This window comes from Podarcis filfolensis, assembly GCF_964270895.1.
Source record: "Podarcis filfolensis genome assembly, chromosome: 5".
Lineage (NCBI taxonomy): Eukaryota > Metazoa > Chordata > Lepidosauria > Squamata > Lacertidae > Podarcis > Podarcis filfolensis.
In genome coordinates, this window is record NC_139608.1 from 3,386,810 (window position 1) to 3,404,752 (window position 17,943).

At 46.4% G+C, this 17,943-nt stretch overlaps 1 protein-coding gene across 5 annotated transcripts in view; it reads left to right on the forward strand.

Moving 5' to 3' along the window:
* The window catches only part of MASP1 (MBL associated serine protease 1), a 109,190-nt gene that overhangs the window by 52,075 nt on the left and 39,172 nt on the right, over positions 1-17,943 (forward strand). For 4 of the 5 annotated variants that reach the window (XR_014547893.1, XM_083612822.1, XM_083612820.1 and 1 more), the window contains exons 7-8: positions 7,558-7,676; positions 10,392-10,470. Coding sequence is in view for 3 of the 5 variants with exons in the window: in XM_083612822.1 (XP_083468948.1) it covers positions 7,558-7,676; positions 10,392-10,470 (198 nt within the window). In the remaining 2 variants the exon portion in view is untranslated. Of the gene's footprint in view, positions 1-7,557; positions 7,677-10,391; positions 10,471-12,089; positions 14,032-14,171; positions 15,182-17,943 lie in introns of those variants that run through there. The other variant, XR_014547894.1, reaches the window with a different exon arrangement.

Genomic DNA, 17,943 nt, shown 5'->3' on the forward strand with positions numbered 1-17,943 from the left:
TTATTCTGTTTTTAATGTTCTGTTGAAAGCCACCCAGAGTGGCTGGGGAAACCCAGCCAGATGGGTGGGGTATAAATAATAAATTATTATTACTATAAAACAAAAAGGGAAAGCTCCTAGCAGTGCTTGATTTATACCATAGAACACAACTGCCTTGTGATATGATCATGGGGCATCCCGAAAGTATAAAGCAATGCAGCTACTTGAATGATTCCCTAAATATAATTATAAACTATACCTTAAGTATGTATGCAAACCCAGTGAGAACTGTGAGCTTGCTTTTGCAGGGGTATCTCATTTATAACAGATCTAATTCGAGACAAACAAACTCTCATCTCCTCATCAACACAAAGAAGCCTTTCTCTTTTCCGATCTTTCATATTTCTTTGTTTATCCTTCAATCTTCCAGCCACACTTGCCATTCTCTCTTTTTTTCCAAAAAAAAAAAATTAATTTTATAACACAAATAAACAACACAAACAGAAAAACCAACAATACAAACAGATTCTTGTCTTATCCTTATTTTTTCTAAACATTGTTAGATGGGCTTCCCCAAGTTTCCACTATCTGATTTTCATTTTACCTCATCTTTAGCAGTTTACATATATCATAATTTCTAACCATTTTTTTATCACACTTACTTTAACCATAAAAATCTTCACATTTTATCACTTACAAATAATACTATTTTAAAATACGCTATCTTCTACTTCTAACCCTACAGCCTAAATCCGCTTCCAAAGCTATTCTAAGATTTAAATATTAACATCTTTTTTCAAATATTCCTTAAACTTCTTCCAATCTTCTTCCACCGTCTCTTCTCTCCGGTCTTGGAGTCTTCCAGTCAGTTCGGCAAGTTCCATATACAGTAGTACCTTGGGATGCGAACGGGATCTGTTCCGGAGCCCCGTTCGCATCCCGAATGGAACGTAAGACGCAACGGCGCATCTGCGCATGTGTGGGTCGCGTTTCGCCGCTTCCGCGCATGCGCGTGACATCATTTTGCACGTCTGCGCATGCGCAAGCGGCAAAACCCGGAAGTAACGCGCTCCGTCACTTCCGGGTCACCGCGGAGCGCAACCCAAACATGCTCAACCTGAAGCACATTCAACTCGAGGTATGACTGTAGTCCATCATCTTCACCTGCCATTCTTCGATAGCTGGTAAATCTTGTTTCTTCCAATTCTTCGCTAGCAATATTCTCGCAGCTGTTGTGGCATACAGGAAAAAAAGTACCGTATTTTTTGCTCTATAAGACTCACTTTTTCGCTCCTAAAATGTAAGGGGAAATGTGTGTGCGTCTTATGGAGCGAATGCAGGCTGCGCAACTATCCTAGAAGCCAGAACAGCAAGAGGGATTGCTGCTTTCACTGCACAGCGATCCCTCTTGCTGTTCTGGCTTCTGAGTTTCAGAATTTTTTTCTCTTGTTTTCCTCCTCCAAAAACTAGGTGCGTCTTGTGGTCTGGTGCGTCTTATAGAGCGAAAAATACGGGTAACATCCTTTTCACACTTGACATTCTCTCCTGCCACGGCACACCCTTTGAGAACCATGGGTTTAAAGCAATATGATACTACTTTCAATGTATGGTCCAGGTGGGACCTTAACCTTGCATGCAAATAATAATAATAATAATAATAATAATAATAATAATAATAATAATAATAATAATAATTTATTTATACCCCACCCATTGGGCTTGGTTTCCCCAGCCACTCTTTCAATACATCTTCTGGCACTTTATCTCCAAATAAATACTGCATGGGGGGCCCAACTTTCCAAATGAAAATGCATTTATTTATTTTATGTTATTTTATTGAAGCTCATTAAACTGCATGCCCACTAAAATCAAGATGTTGGTTGCTCATCAGCCTCATCCTTCTGTTGCGTTTGCCCACTCAAATCTGCATCAAATTATGGTCTGGCTGAGCATCAGTTGCCTGAATCAAACACAGAGGAATAATTCTCGACCGCTCACCACCAGCGCAGATTGTAAAATGTCAGGACCACCAAGGAAAGTGTAAATTTTACACAACATGCAATTATTTGCAGAAAGAACCCAATAATATAATAGCTACTGGGCACAGCTATACAAAAAATTTTAAAAAAAAATGCAGCTTGACGGCTTAACTCAAACATGCAATTCAATTGCCTAACAATTTGGAAAAAATAGCTTCTAAATGGAATAAGAAAATGCATAACGTGCGTTGAAAGAAGGAGATAAATGGATAAATTCCCTGTTATGAATAAACAACACTGCTATTTTTAAATATATACATACACCGCATGTTATAATTGTGTCTCAAATTCATTAAATTAATTGCTTTCTGTGAATAATTCCATGCTGTGTGGAATGTGCAGGGGATCCTGATCTTTTATAACCTATGTCTGAGACATCAATTTCTTGGTGAGAAGCCAAGCCAGGCATTTCACTCCAAGAGAAGCACAATTTTGGCACTGGAGGCCCCATATTCATTCTCAAATGACACCACAACAAGGTCTCCAACATTCCACCTTTCTACAACGTTGTTATTGTTGTTGTTGTTTAGTCGTTTAGTCGTGTCCGACTCTTCGTGACCCCCTGGACCAGAGCACACCAGGCCCTCCTGTCTTCCACTGCCTCCCGCAGTTTGGTCAAACTCATGCTGGTAGCTTTGAGAACACTGTCCAACCATCTCGTCCTCTGTCATCCCCTTCTCCTTGTGCCCTCCATCTTTCCCAACATCAGGGTCTTTTCCAGGGAGTCTTCTCTTCTCATGAGCTGGCCAAAGTATTGGAGCCTCAGCTTCACGATCTGTCCTTCCAGTGAGCACTCAGGGCTGATTTCCTTCAGAATGGAGAGGTTTGATCTTCTTCCAGTCCATGGGACTCTCAAGAGGCTCCTCCAGCACCAGAATTCAAAAGCATCGATTCTTCGGCGATCAGCCTTCTTTATGGTCCAGCTCTCACTTCCATACATCACTACTGGGAAAACCAGAGCTTTAACTATACGGACCTTTGTTGGCAAGGTGATGTCTCTGCTGAGGTGAGGCTCCATATTCATTCTCAAATGGCACCACCACCATTCTCCCACATTCCACCTTTCCGCAGCTTACAAATCCCAGTCCATTTCCCGCCATGTTGGAATGGCAACAAGGAGAAATGGAGACACAGTCCAGGCTCCTCTGCAGCTTCGCTTCCAGTTTCCCTTCAGCCACATTCACACAGAAGTTTATTCCATTTCCCTGACATTTCCTTGTTAATCATTTCTATGTTATAACTGAGCTTTCGCGCAACACAAAAGCCACTCCCAGAACTCAGCAGAGTACAACGCAGGTCTAGTGTTCATTTCTGTGTTGTTTGCTTTCGGGGGGGGGGGGTGTTTGCAAATAACACAGAAATAAGTGCTAAACTGGTGTTATATTCCGTCATATTTCCGGAAGTGGCTTCCATGTCGCGTGAAAGCTCAAATAAAATGTAGAGAGTAACGAGGAAATGTCAGGGAAAGCGTGTTGTCCTTAGTAGAGAGCATGTGTTGCGGAGGGGGTCTAGCAGCCCACCCCACTGTTCCTGGCCAGATCCGTTTGGATGGTTGCAGGCTGTGATTGGGCAATTACATTTCTGGGGAGATTTTGATGTTGCCAGTTTATGGGTTGGGCCCAAAGGTTTTCAATACTGGACACACAGCTTTGGGCGTCCTCTTTTGCTGCGTGCACCGGATCACCCGCCCACCCTCCCTGAACTGGGGATTTTGTGCTTGGCCTTGCTGTGCCTGTCTGGGGCAGGGGCCTGGTAGGAATTTTGTCCATTTGGCTGATTGGCTGGAGCCATTTGTTTTTTGCCTACTGTGTAGCAAATCGTCACAACTAGTAAGGTTTGTGGTTAAAGGTAAAGGTAAAGGGACCCCTGACCATTAGGTCCAGTCGTGGCCGACTCTGGGGTTGCGGCACTCATCTCACTTTATTAGCCGAGGGAGCCGGCGTACAGCTTCCGGGTCATGTGGCCAGCAGGACCAAGCCGCTTCTGGCGAACCAGAGCAGCACACGGAAATGCCGTTTACCTTCCCACCAGAATGGTACCTATTTATCTACTTGCACTTTGACATGCTTTCGAACTGCTAGGTTGGCAGGAGCAGGGACGGAGCAACGGGAGCTCACCCCGTCACGGGGTTTTGAACCGCCGACCTTCTGATTGGCAAGCCCTAGGCTCTGTGGTTTAACCCACAGCGCCACCTGCATCCCTCTGGTTTGCGGTTAGGCATTGATTTAAAAAATTGGTTGGTGGAGGGGTAAGTGCCTACCCCTCCATTGCTGGTGTTGTAAAGGAATTCCGTTAAAGTAATCCGGGGGCTTGCCATGCTTTCGTCCAAATCCCTGGCATGGGGCTTGGGCCCCCGGGAGCATGAGGGGAGAGGTGAGGGTCTGGTGTCCAGTTTCATTTCTCCCCCATACTGTTTTCCCTGACTCTCTTCCGCTGGAATGCGGAAGTCAGTTCTGTCCCTGGGGCAAGGACAGATAGTCGTAACAAATGCCTAAGCAACCACTCACATTGATGTATTTAAATAAAGTTGTGGCCAAAATTATGCCAAAAACCTTAAACAAAAATTCTGTGTGATGTGTGAGTCATTTTGGGGTTGCTTGGGGACTTCAACACCCAAATGGAATAAACTGCTGTGTGAATGCAGGCCATGAAATTCTTTGAGAAGACCTTGCTGCTGTAGCGTTTTTGAAGTTGGTGTGGATTTGATTGAGTTGGTTAGAGCAGGGTGCTGATGATAACACCAAGGTTTCCAGTTTGATCCCTGTATGCACCAGCTGCATAGTTTTGCAAGGGGTTGGACTAGATGGTCCTCGCCCCACAATTCCACAAAATCAGATAAGCTCCTCTGAGGCATTTCTGAAAGGAAGAAATGCATGTTATACATAGAGCGAATTAGCACCGCATCCGTCTTTTCAAAGCATGACAACTTGAGTTCAGCTGCAACAGTGTCTGTCTTGAGTTGTTGTTGTTTAGTCGTTTAGTCGTGTCCGCCTCTTCGTGACCCCCTGGACCAGAGCACGCCAGGCACTCCTGTCTTCCACTGCCTCCCGCAGTTTGGTCAAACTCATGCTGGTAGCTTCAAGAACACTATCCAACCATCTCGTCCTCTGTCGTCCCCTTCTCCTTGTGCCCTCCATCTTTCCCAACATCAGGGTCTTTTCCAGGGAGTCTTCTCTTCTCATGAGGTGACCAATGTATTGGAGCCTCAGCTTCACAATCTGTCCTTCCAGTGAGCACTCAGGGCTGATTTCCTTAAGAATGGATGCGTTTGATCTTCTTGCAGTCCATGGGACTCTCAAGAGTCTCCTCCAGCACCATAGTTCAAAAGCATCAATTCTTCGGCGATCAGCTTTCTTTATGGTCCAGCTCTCACTTCCTTACATCACTACTGGGAAAACCATAGCTTTAACTATACGGACCTTTGATGTCTCTGCTTTTTAAGATGCTGTCTAGGTTTGCCATCGCCTTTCTCCCAAGGAGCAGGCATCTTTTAATTTTGTGGCTGCTGTCACCATCTGCAGTGATCATGGAGCCCAAGAAAGTAAAATCTCTCACTGCCTCCATTTCTTCCCCTTCTATTTGCCAGGAGGTGATGGGACCAGTGGCCACGATCTTCGTTTTTTTGATGTTGAGCTTCAGACCATATTTTGCGCTCTCCTCTTTCACCCTCAATAAAAGGTTCTTTAATTCCTCCCCACTTTCTGCCATCAAGGTTGTGTCATCTTGAGTACCTTTACTCAAAAGTAAGCCCCTCTGTGTTCAGCCGGGCTTTGTCCCAGTAGCTTAGAAGCACCACACTTCTGTTCTGGTTCCTGCCCATTGATCCTTTGGCAGATGGTCGCTGCTGCACCTCTCAGCTTTTCCATGCCGAGAAATCAAGAAGCAATTATTCCATTTCCTCCTTGAGCTGAGTCACAAAGAGTGGTTTGGATGCACCAGTGAAAAGGGCACAGAACTCTACGTTTTCGGTCCAAGAGGACAAGAGTCGTTCTTTTCCTCTCCAGAAACATTTGCGCACTTTCACGGAATCACAGAATTGCAGGGTTCATTGTCCAACCCCTTCCAGTGCAGGAACCGCAGTTGTTCCCTCTACAGTGCTTAACATTGCAGCTGCATCTTCTGGAGCCGCTTAACATTGCAGCTGCATCTTCTAGAGCCGCTTAACATTGCAGCTGCATCTTCTAGAGCCGCTTAACATTGCAGCTGAATCTTCTAGAGCCGCTTAACATTGCAGCTGCATCTTCTAGAGCAGCTTAACATTGCAGCTGAATCTTCTAGAGCCGCTTAACATTGCAGCTGCATCTTCTAGAGCAGCTTAACATTGCAGCTGCATCTTCTAGAGCCGCTTAACATTGCAGCTGCATCTTCTAGAGCCGCTTAACATTGCAGCTGCATCTTCTAGAGCAGCTTAACATTGCAGCTGCATCTTCTAGAGCCGCTTAACATTGCAGCTGCATCTTCTAGAGCCGCTTAACATTGCAGCTGCATCTTCTAGAGCAGCTTAACATAGCAGCTGCATCTTTCTAGAGCAGCTTAACATTGCAGCTGCATCTTCTAGAGCTGCTTAACATTGCAGCTGCATCTTCTGGAGCAGCTTAACATTGCAGCTGAATCTTCTGGAGCAGCTTAACATTGCAGCTGCATCTTCTCAGTGGCGTAGCGTGGGTTGTCAGCACCCAGGGCAAGGCAAGAAATTTGTGCCCCCTAACCCGTGGATTTGCGTCCCCTAACCCGTGGATTTGCGCACCCTAACCCTAACCCCCAAATGTTGCGCCCGGTGCGGCCGGGCCCCCTGCACCCCCCATGCTACGCCACTGCATCTTCTAGAGCAGACCTAACCCGCTCTCTGTTTTTAAACTAAATTTATTTATTTGGTTTTTCAAATTTAAGTTTTACAATCACATATCCAACATACAGTGGATGCTCGGGTTGTGAACGTGATTGGTTGCACGTTCGCAACCCGCAGCATTCGCAACCCGCAGCTGCGCGTCTGCGCACGCATGGGTTGTGATTCACTCAGTATTTGTCAGAAATTCTACTTTTTCCACATAAATTTTGATGTATTCCTTCAAGATAGCCCACTCCTTATTCACTTTTTGTACCATATCTCCTCCTATCCTCCCTGTTAGTTCGGCAATATGGAAGTATTCCATCATTTTAGATAGATGATAGATAGAGATAGATGATAGATAGATAGATATAGATGATAGATAGATAGATAGATAGATAGATAGATGATAGATAAGAAGGATAGACAGATAGATAGATGATAGATAAACTTTATTCGCATTAGCCAATGGAAATAGCAACATAAAACAAGCTATATATACAATTAAAAAGACAACAATGGGTAAACATTTTACATAACCAGCCTGTTTTAGTTGGGACGCTGCTGCTTTTCCCATTTTTGGCAATCAATAACCTTGCCGCCGTAGTTGCATAGTTTATTTCATTTTCAAAATGTTACGGATGCTGTTATGTCGATCATCACCTGGGGGCTCCTCCCTTTTCTTTCTCTCTGCCTGCATGCGCCCCACAGGGGACCCCTGCCCACTTGTGGAGCCTCCTCCCCACGGCAAGATCGAGCCCTCCCAGGCCACCTACACCTTCAAGGACCAGGTGGTCGTCAGCTGCAACACCGGATACAACGTCCTAAAGGTACAATGGGGGGGAGGGCTGTGGGGGCACTTAGAGCATCTCCCACCACTGTCCCAAGTTCCCTTGCCCATCCTAGAATTACAGAAGGCATTCCGGCTTCCGATTGGATCCGGAATGTCCTGTTTCCCCCTTCCAGCGCCGCTGAGCTCAGGGGGGAGGATGAGTTTGCAGTAGTACCATGATGATTGATTATTTATTTATTTATTTATTTATTTATTTATTTATTTATTTATTTATTTCCCACCCATCTGGCTGGGTTTCCCCAGCCACTCTGGGCGGCTCCCAACAGAATATTAAAAACACGATAAAACTTCAAGCATTAAAAACTTCCCTAAACAGGGCTGCCTTCAGATGTCTTCTGAAAGTCAGACAGTTGTTTATTTCCTTGACATCTGGTGGCAGGGCGTTCCACAGGGTGGGCGCCACCACCGAGAAGGCCCTCTGTTCCCTGTATTTTTACTTCTCGCAATGAGGGAACTGCCAGAAGACCCTCAGCACTGGACCTCAGTGTCCGGGCTGAACAATGGGGGTGGAGACACTCCTTCGGGTATATAGGACCAAGGCTCTTTAGGGCTTTAAAGGTCAGCACCAACACTTTGAATTGTGCTCGGAAACGTACCGGGAGCCAATGAAGGTCTTTCAGGATTGGAGTTGCCATGCTGTCTCGCAGCACCAAAAAACACAGCTGCTGACTAGTGCAAGAGAGCAGCACCCAAAGACACGCGTCCCAGTTTACTCCAGTGGAATGTTGAAGAGTATGCTACTGGGAGCCCAACTGAGGGCTCCATCACATTTGGCTTGTTGGTCCCAAAATTAACCAATTGGAAAGGAGTGTTGCCCAGTGATAGAGCATCTGCTTTTCATGGAGAATGTCTCAGGTTCGATTCCTGGTATCATCAGTAGGGCTGGAAAGACCCACACTGAAACCCTGGAGAAGTGCTGCCAGCCAGTGCAGACAGTATCAGTTAGTTGGACCAATGGTCTCACTCAGCATATGGAAACTTCAATTGTTCCACTTTCAATGCTATAAAAAGGAAAAGGGACCCCATACCATTAGGTCCAGTCGTGGCCGACTCTAGGGTTGCGGCGTTCATCTCGCTTTATTGGCCGAGGGAGCCGGTGTACAGCTTCCGGGTCATGTGGCCAGCATGACTAAGCCGCTTCTGGCAAACCAGAGCAGCGCACGGAAATGCCGTTTACCTTCCTGCTGGCGCGGTACCTATTTATTTACTTGCACCTTGACGTGCTTTTGAACTGCTAGGTGGGCAGGAGCAGGGACCGAGCAACGGGAGCTCACCCCATCATTGCAGGGATTCGAACTGCCGACCTTCTGATCGGCAAGTCCTAGGCTCTGTGGTTTAACCCACAGCACCACCCACGTCCCTACTTCAGTGCTATACCTTCTTGCTTAAAACATCTTGTTTTGCATTTTTGGTCATTAGCCTCTTTGGATTATGAACTGGAGGAAAGGCAGGGTTTTTTAAACACAAAAACCTAGAGGGGTCGTCTAGAGGACCTGTTTATTGACCAACCACCCTGATTAGTTTGCACAACGCCGCATGGAGGTCAGATTACATTCAGCCTTTATTGAGCATTTGTTTACAGGGCAGTTATACAACAATTGGAAGCTGCTTTTTAATTACAGCTTCTAATTTTTTTCTCATATATTTTAATGATTGCTTTTGACTAGTTCATTTTTATTACTATCTATTTCAAATCACAGCTGGGAAATAAGCATTTGTCCTGAATTCATCCTGATTTTTTAACAGGGTGTTTAGATTTCACAGAATCATAGATTTCTGTGGGACCCCCAAGGGTCATCTAGTCCAACCCTGTGCAATGCAAGAATCTCAGATCAAGCATCCATGACAGTTGGCTATCCATTCTCTGCTTAAAAACCTCCAAGGAAGGAGAATCCGCAACCTCCCAAGAGAGTCTGTTCCACTGTCAAACAGCTCTTATTGTCAGAAAGTTCTTCCTGATATTTAGTTGGAATCTCCTATCTTGTGACCTGAAGCCATGGGTTCGAGTCCTATCTTCCGGAGCAGGAGAAAACGAGCTTGTTCCATCTTCCATGGGACAGCCCTTTGGAGATTTGAAGATGGCTTTCCTATCTCCTTTCAGTCCCCTCTTTTCCAGGCTAAACATCCCCAGATCCTTCAGGCTTAGTTTCTTGAGGGTGCTCCCTCCAGAGCATAGCTGTCAATTTACAGATTTGAAAATAAGGGACCAGCAGCCTCAAAAATAAGGGATCAGCAGCCAAAATAAGGGATTTTAGTCAACCAGCAGCCAAATGAAGCCTCAAGCGGTGGTTCCCACAGCGCAGCAACCCAGCAGAGGGGATGCAGCAAGGAAAACCACCGTCACCTCTCCGCTGGGAAGCACTGAGCAAAGGCGAGTCCCCAGGCAACGCGGCCGATTTGATCGGCACAAGGCATGCAAGCTCCACCTCCCCAGTCGTTCTTAGACTCCTTATTGGGTGAGCAACGCAGCCAAGCAACCCAGTTGGAGTCTCCCTCCTCCCTGGCCGGCAGGAAATTTAAGGGACGTAATCAATAAGGGACAGCAGCGGGACACAGCGCTGGGATAAGGGACTTTCCCACCAAATAAGGGACGGTTGACAGCTATGCTCCAGAGGTGTGATCAGGAAGCCTTCATAGCAGTTGCATTTTACCCCTCCCTCTTCCACAACGCTCCCTTGTTGCTTCTTTGCAGGATGGCGTGGAGAGCGAGACGTTCCAGATTGAGTGCATGAAGGATGGCTTGTGGAGCAACAAGGTCCCTATCTGCAAAAGTAAGCCCCTCTTTCCATTCTTTCCTAAGCGCTGGTGTAAAGGGACGCTCCTCAATTGAGATCAAAACATCCATCAACATTCTTCGTGTCTGGATGGGGTTGTCTAAACAAAATATGGTTTTAGCCAGCAGTGAAAAGAGCTCAGGGAAGGCGCCTGCCTGGTGTCAATAGGCGGGGAGTTCCAGAGTTTAGGGGCTGCCACGCTAAGCGATCAATTTCTTACAAATGCAGAGCGGGTTTTACGTATGTGGCACCCGTAACAGATTAAATTGGGCAAGAGGCAGTATGGACTACGCAGTCAGGAGCCCCTTCCCTTCAGCTGATCCTCAGTGAGGTGCTCACTCCAGATAATAATAATAATAATAATAATAATAATAATAATAATAATAATTTATTATTTATACCCCGCCCATCTGGCTGGGCTTCCCCAGCCACTCTGGGCGGCTTCCAAAAAAATATTAAAATACTGTAATACATCAAACATTAAAAGCTTCCCTAAACAGGGCTGCCTTCAGATGTCTTCTAAAAGTTTGGCAGTTGTTGTTCTCTTTGACATCTGGTGGGAGGGCGTTCCACAGGGCGGGTGCCACTACCAAGAAGGCCCTCTGCCTGTTCCCCTGTAACTTGGCTTTTCACAGTGAGGGAACCGCCAGAAGGCCCTCGGCACTGGACCTCAGTGTCCAGGCAGAACGATGGGGGTGGAGATGCTCCTTTAAGTCTACTGGAGTGAGGCCGTTTAGGGCTTTAAAGGTCAGCACCAACACTTTGAATTGTGCTCGGAAATGTACTGGGAGCCAATGTAGGTCTTTCAAGACTGGTGTTATGTGGTCTCGGCAGCCACTCCCAGTCCCCAGTCTAGCTGCCGCATTCTGGATTAATTGTAGTTTCTGGGTCACCTCAAAGGTAGCCCCACGTAGAGCGCATTGCAGTAGTCCAAGCGGGAGATAACTAGAGCATGCGCCACTCTGGCGAGACAGTGCGGGCAGGGAGGGTCTCAGCCTGCGTACCAGATGGAGCTGGTAGACAGCTGCCCTGGACACAGAATTGACCTGTGCCTCCATGGACAGCTGCGAGTCCAGAATGACTCCCAGGCTGCGCACCTGGTCCTTCAGGGGCACAGTTGCCCCATTCAGGACCAGGGTGTCCTCCACACCTGCCTGCCTCCTGTCCCCCCAAAACAGTACTTCTGTCTTGTCAGGATTCAACCTCAATCTGTTAGCCGCCATCCATCCTCCAACCGCCTCCAGACACTCACACAGGACCTTCACCACCTTCACTGGTTCTGATTTGAGAGAGGTAGAGCTGGGTATCATCCGCATACTGATGAACACCCAGCCCAATGATTAAGGATTCCAGACTAACGAACACACAAGACCCACCCCCCTCCCCCTGGGTACCGTTTGGCACAAGTGAGTGTGATCAATAACTTAGTGCCTGCCCTCCTTGCTTGGGGAATTGAGGCTGTGCATCCTTTTGTGAATGGCTCCTGGTGTTACTGGCTGCCTCCTGCATGCTCTCCCTCTTGCCGCCTGACTACTAATTCCTGCTTTCTCTTTCTCCGCTTCCTGGTCCCTTCTCTGGACTTTCCTCCCTCCCTTCCTCTTCTGCCTTCGGAACAGTTGCTGGAGCTGAAACAAGAGACAACAGGACGGAGATCAAAGAGGAGGTGGAGCCCGTGGCAGACTGACCAAGGTGTCTTGCGCACGGCACCGTTCAGAGAGCAGGTGGTCCAAAGACCTTACCTGGAGGCCACTTCTGCCACCACGCCAGTCACCTTTCACAATTTCAGGGGAGGCGCCAGCTCCCCAGTTTCTGCATTCATTCTGCCTGGGACCCTCTTCCTGCTCGGACACGCTCTTGACTCTGGGACTGGCGAGAGAGAAGGCAGGACATAGGCATCAATGCACGGCGTGAAACAAAAATGCTCTCCGTAATTGGGGGGAGTATCTCCAGCAATGGCTTCCACGGGTGTGGGGCATGCATGCGCTGCTTGCCTCTGTCTGGTTCTCTGCCTTGGGACACTCCATACCTGCATCCACACGAATGAAAAAAAATATTTTTCAAGGACTGGCTGAGCTAACTCTGCTTTTCTTGGTGAAGGGCTGTTTCCCCCCCCCCCCCCTTTGCTCAATGTTAACTCATTTCCTGACTTTTACCCCGGCACTGGGATGGAGGGTCCAAGTCTCTCTCTTTTAACATGGTGTTACTTCTATCGTTCCTGAATTCAACCGGCTGAAAAGCAAGTCTGGGGTGAGCGGCAGACCCCTTTAGATGCTTCAAATCCAGCAAGCATCAGTAAACGCTTGGGGCGATTAGGATCGTAGTGGCAGACACCGCCTCTGACTTCCATGCGCTGACCATGTGCACCTTCAGATCAACTCATGGAAGCCAAAGTGGGTCCTCCAGAGGTCCTGTTTGTTGAGCGGTCGTCTTGATTTGGTTGCACAAAGCTTATGCAGAAGTTAGACTATGGCCCCATCTGCCCTATGCACTTAAAGCACTGTGATGCCACGTTAAACAGTCACGATTTGCCCCAGAGAATCCTGGGAAGTGTAATTTGTTAAGGGTGCTGAGAACTGGTAGGAGGCCTCTTATTCCCCTCCCAGAGCTGCAATTGCTAGAGCGGTTTAAGAATCAATCCATCTTCCAGGGAACTCTGGCACCCTTAAGAAAGTACAGCTACCAGGACTCTTCATTGCAAAGCTCTATGTATCGATGAAGTGCGCTGCCCTCTTTTAAAACTAGTTCCACTTTACTTTTTGCTAATATGCAAAATTATGCTGATTGAAGGGCTGGCAGATTTTCTTTCGCATGGTGCTCCTGTGCCTGACAGGCAGAAATCCAGCAGGTGCAGCTTTTCCTAGCATGAAAATGCAGCGTTGGCGAAAGTGGAACCTCCCTGATTTCTGTTTCTCGGGCACCAATTTTATCTGCATATCTGGTTGGGGGGGGAGTTGTTAAGTTTGGGTGCTTTGGGGGGATTTTTAAAGCATTTTTTTAAAACAAAAAAACCCACCCTACTTGCCATACATCTGGGTTTTCACAGACACTTTGCCAATTCAGCAAAAATTCGCCCGGACAGCCATAGCAAACAGTGTACACAAAACGGCAGATAAAAAGCAGGTCCAATTATTACTCCCCCAGCTTAGAGACCCAAGCAGATGCCTCCCACTCAAATGATCCAGCTCCTCTAAGTCACATAGAAGCATGAAGGAAAAGGAGTAAAGTCCCAAGATTGATCTCCACTGTCATGAAGCCAGCATCCAAATAAAAAAAGGAGATTAAATTTCAGAGGGAACGCACCCTCTCGCCACGAATCACACTCCAATTCCGGAAGGTCGAACACATCAGCATGCATTGCAAGGTGGCATAGCTACAATTCCTAGACAAGATGCATTGATTAAGGCAAGGTAACTCTGCTCATCTAAAAGTTAGGCATATTAGGTTTGTTAGCCACCATAGTAATGGAAGAGCCAGTTCACAAGCAAAGGTATTTGCTGGCATTGGGCTGATTCACACATTGGCTGTGGTTCCTGCATTGCAGGGGGCTGGACTAGAGCAGTGTTTCCCAACCTTGGGTCTCCAGCTGTTTTTGGATTACAACTCCCATCATCCCTAGCTGGCAAGACCAGTGGTGAGGGATGATGGGAACTGTAGTCCAAAAACAGCTGGAGACCCAAGGTTGGGAAACACTGGACTAGAGGACCCTCAGGGTCCCTTCAGACTCTACAATTCTGTGATTCTATGCTGTTCAGCAGGCACAGCCCATGTGGTGCCCTTTAGATGTTGACGAACTACAACTCCCATCATCCTTTGCAGCTGGCCGGGGTGGCTGGGGCTGATGGTCGTTGAAGTTCAGTAGAATCTGGAGGGCATCACATTGACTCTCCTTTATGTATGTATTGAGTCATAGGATCAAAAGCAATGTGAATGTTCAGTGATGTATTTAACTTGTTGAGCCAATTGTGTGCAACACTCCAGGCCTGCTTGAAGGGGTGCAATTTGGAGGGGTGCACTTTGAATTATGGATGGGGGATAAACTCGGTTCAGTTCACATTTAAAGGCGAGCCTACCTAATTCACACTTTCTGAAGCAGTGCGAGAGCTGTTGACACAGCCATCCTTTAAAATTCACGCTTCTCCTAATTTTGCAGCGCAGGTCTCCAGCCAAATAATGTAGACATAAATGCATATACCAGGGTAAAAAGGACACGGCAATGCATACATTCGTTAAAATAACATACAAGAATGCATTTTATTAGAAGAAACTGGTTTTACAAAAAAAATGTGTATATGATGCACAATCACACAGAAAAAAATGTGTGTATCAGGTGAAATTTGCACTAAAAATGTTGATGGGTTTTCACGAGGATTAGGATTAGGAAATGGGAAAAACCACTTGGAAGATATTGCATTTGTTCCGTTTTGTTGGTGGGGAGCCTTTGCAGTTCATTTTGGTTTGCATGCATAGCACTCATGCATCTTCCTGTTACTCATTCGTTCATCCCCCAGTTTTTTTAAAAAAATAATTTTTTATTGGTTTTCTCACAGTGTTATACATTTTAACATAACCATTTCAAACATTAAAGTACAAGGTTCCTTTGAACCTTCAGATCTCCTTCCCTCCTTCCATGGGTTCCATGATTAAGATTAAGTTTGCTGCATCTTTTACCATTATCCATCTATTAAATATCTATAATTACCATACAAAATTCCACCTTACAAGTGCCATTACATCCCTGCCAGTGATTTTAACTGTTTACAGTGATAAATTACAAATTTGCTCCAGTCTTTAGAAAATACTTGATCTTTCTGTTTTCGGATCTTCCCTATCAGTTTCGCCATCTCCACATACTCCATCAGTTTCATCTGCCATTTTTCTTTCGTTGATACCTCTCCTTCCTTCCATCTCTGGGCTAGTAGCGTTCTCACTGCTGTTGTTGCATACATAAAAAGTCTTTTGTCTTCTCTTGGTAGCTCTTCGCCTGTTATACCTAGTAAAAAGGCTTCTGGTTTTTTAACAAATGCACTTTTAAACATTTTCTGGGAAATGATACACAATGAGCAAAAATAAATGCACCCCACACATTTCAAATCACTTTCCAGCCAGGGGTTGTGGGTCTTTTTGTGGCCTTTGGCACAAGGTGACAGAGGGTTTTAATCCACTTTCATTTCATGAGCCTGGTATGCCCATTAATTTACCCTGCAAAATACTGACAGTCTCGGGGGCAATATGTGTCCCTTGCCCAACACCACTTGGAAAGGGTCAAATCTCTTCAAAATGCTGGGGGGGGTCGTGTTTCAAGCCAAAATAGGACAAATTCAGCTCAATATCTACTGGAGATTGAGAAAGGTACCACGAAGGCCAAGAGGATGCCAGTTTGATTAATGAGTAGAATCAAAGAAGCCATTAGAGGCAAGAAGGCTTTCTTCAGGAAAATGGAAACATTTGACCAAATTGGGAGAGCAAAAAGGAATACAAACATGGACAAAAGAAATACAAGCAGACAGTAAAGAGAGTTAAAAGAAAAGAAAGTGAGGAACACACTGCTAAAACCTAAAAACTGCACAGGAACAAAATTCTTTAAATGCATCAGTCTTCTTCTTTGGCGATCACTTATAGCCGAGTAAGATTGTCTTCCATAAACACAGTTTTAACAGTTGGGCTGTAAGTGTCTGTGGAGGCCAAATCTGGATCCACACGTCCTTCCACAGTGGGGACGTAGGTTTCCAGGCAGGAGTTGGTCATAGTGCCTTCCTCTTATCGCATTTCTCCCTTTCATCCTGAGTTTGAGCGTTTTCAAAGCCCATGACACCTTTGGTAAAGGCTGTTCTCCAACTGGAGCTCTCGCAGGCCAGTGTTTCCCAGTTGTTGGTGTTTATACTACATTTTTTTAGATTTGCCTTGATACAGTCTTTAAACCTCTTTTGTTGACCACCAGCATTACGCTTTCCATTTTTAAGTTTGGAATAGAGTAGTTGCTTTGCAAGACAATGATCAGGCATCTGCACAACATGACCAGTCCAACGAAGTTGATGTTGAAGAATCATTGCTTTGACACGGGTGATCTTTGCTTCTTCCAGCACACTGGCATTAGTTCACCTGTCTTCCCAAGTGATGTGTAAAAATTTTCAGAGACATCATTGATGGAATCTTTTGAGGAGTTGGAGATGGCGTTTATAAGTGATCTATGTTTCACAAGCATACTATAAAGTTGGTAGTACAATAGCTTTGTAAATGAGTATTTTGGTTTCCCTGTGAATGTCCCGGTCCTCAAACACTCTGTCGGGAGAAAGCTGCACTTGGAGACGGGCAAAGGAAGGCGTCGTGACACCAGGGGCGGGCATCACTACGTAGGGCGCACGTGCGGCATCGCTATGTACGACGCATGTGCCATATGTAGCGACGCCGCACATGCGCTATATAGCGGTTTGCTGCCGGCGCCGCTCCAACGCCATATGGACAGTGCCAGGATCCTCTACTCGTGGCTGCAGCTGCGAATGGAGGATCCTCCACATGCAGCTGCGGCGGCGCGATGGCTGCTCGCGCCGCCACGAGCCCCCGCAGGTTGACTTCTTGTCACCCTGCAGACATGGAACCCGGGGTGCCCCGCCTGCCCCCCTATTGCAACGCCACTGCTGGCAGAGCTCAGGTGATGCTGGATTTTAGCATCAGTGTCGGCCCTTGTGGAAAGATCCAGCGACTGAGAAATGCATCAGTAACAAGAGACCAGCTAGTGAGGCACTTGGATGGCAAGGGAATCTATAAAGTGTGCTAAAGGAGAATAAGGAGATTGCAGAGAAACTGAAAGGATTTTTTGCATGTCTTTGTGTACGGCAAAATCCTGTGCCCAAACTTTCACAGGAAGAGAGTCTGAGGAACTGAGTAGGGTTGGCATATGGGCATAGCTGGCATACTGCAGTCAGAAGCAGTGTCAGGGCAGAAATCCCTTAAATTTTGCTCAAAAAAGCTTCCACTCACCTGAGAAATGCTTGAAGAACTCAGAAGTGAAATTGCTCATCCACTAACAAAAATTACATATGTAAATTGTCCCTGAGATCAGCCTCTGTACTGGAGCACTGCAAACTGGCCAGTGCAACACTGATTTTTTTTTTTTAAGGTTCCAGGGGGATCTCGGATACTATAGGCTAGTTAGGTTAATGTTATTGCTGCCTCCAACTGTGAAGGCAGAACACAGCCGTTGTGGTTGGAAGCCATCGATTGCCCTCTCCTCTCTGAAGTTGTCTAATCCTCTTTGAAAGCTATCCTAGTCGGAGACCACCGCTTTCTCCTGTGGTGGGGAGTTCCATAGTTCTAGGTGGTTGGCCACACTGGGAAGAGGATGTGGGACTATGATGGGCAATTGACCCAGAAGCAGATTTGGGGGACTGGTTCTCCCACACTGGGCACTGAGCTAAGTGGGGCACCGCAAAGTGTCACAATTATGATGTAGTAAAGGTAAAGGTAAAAGGT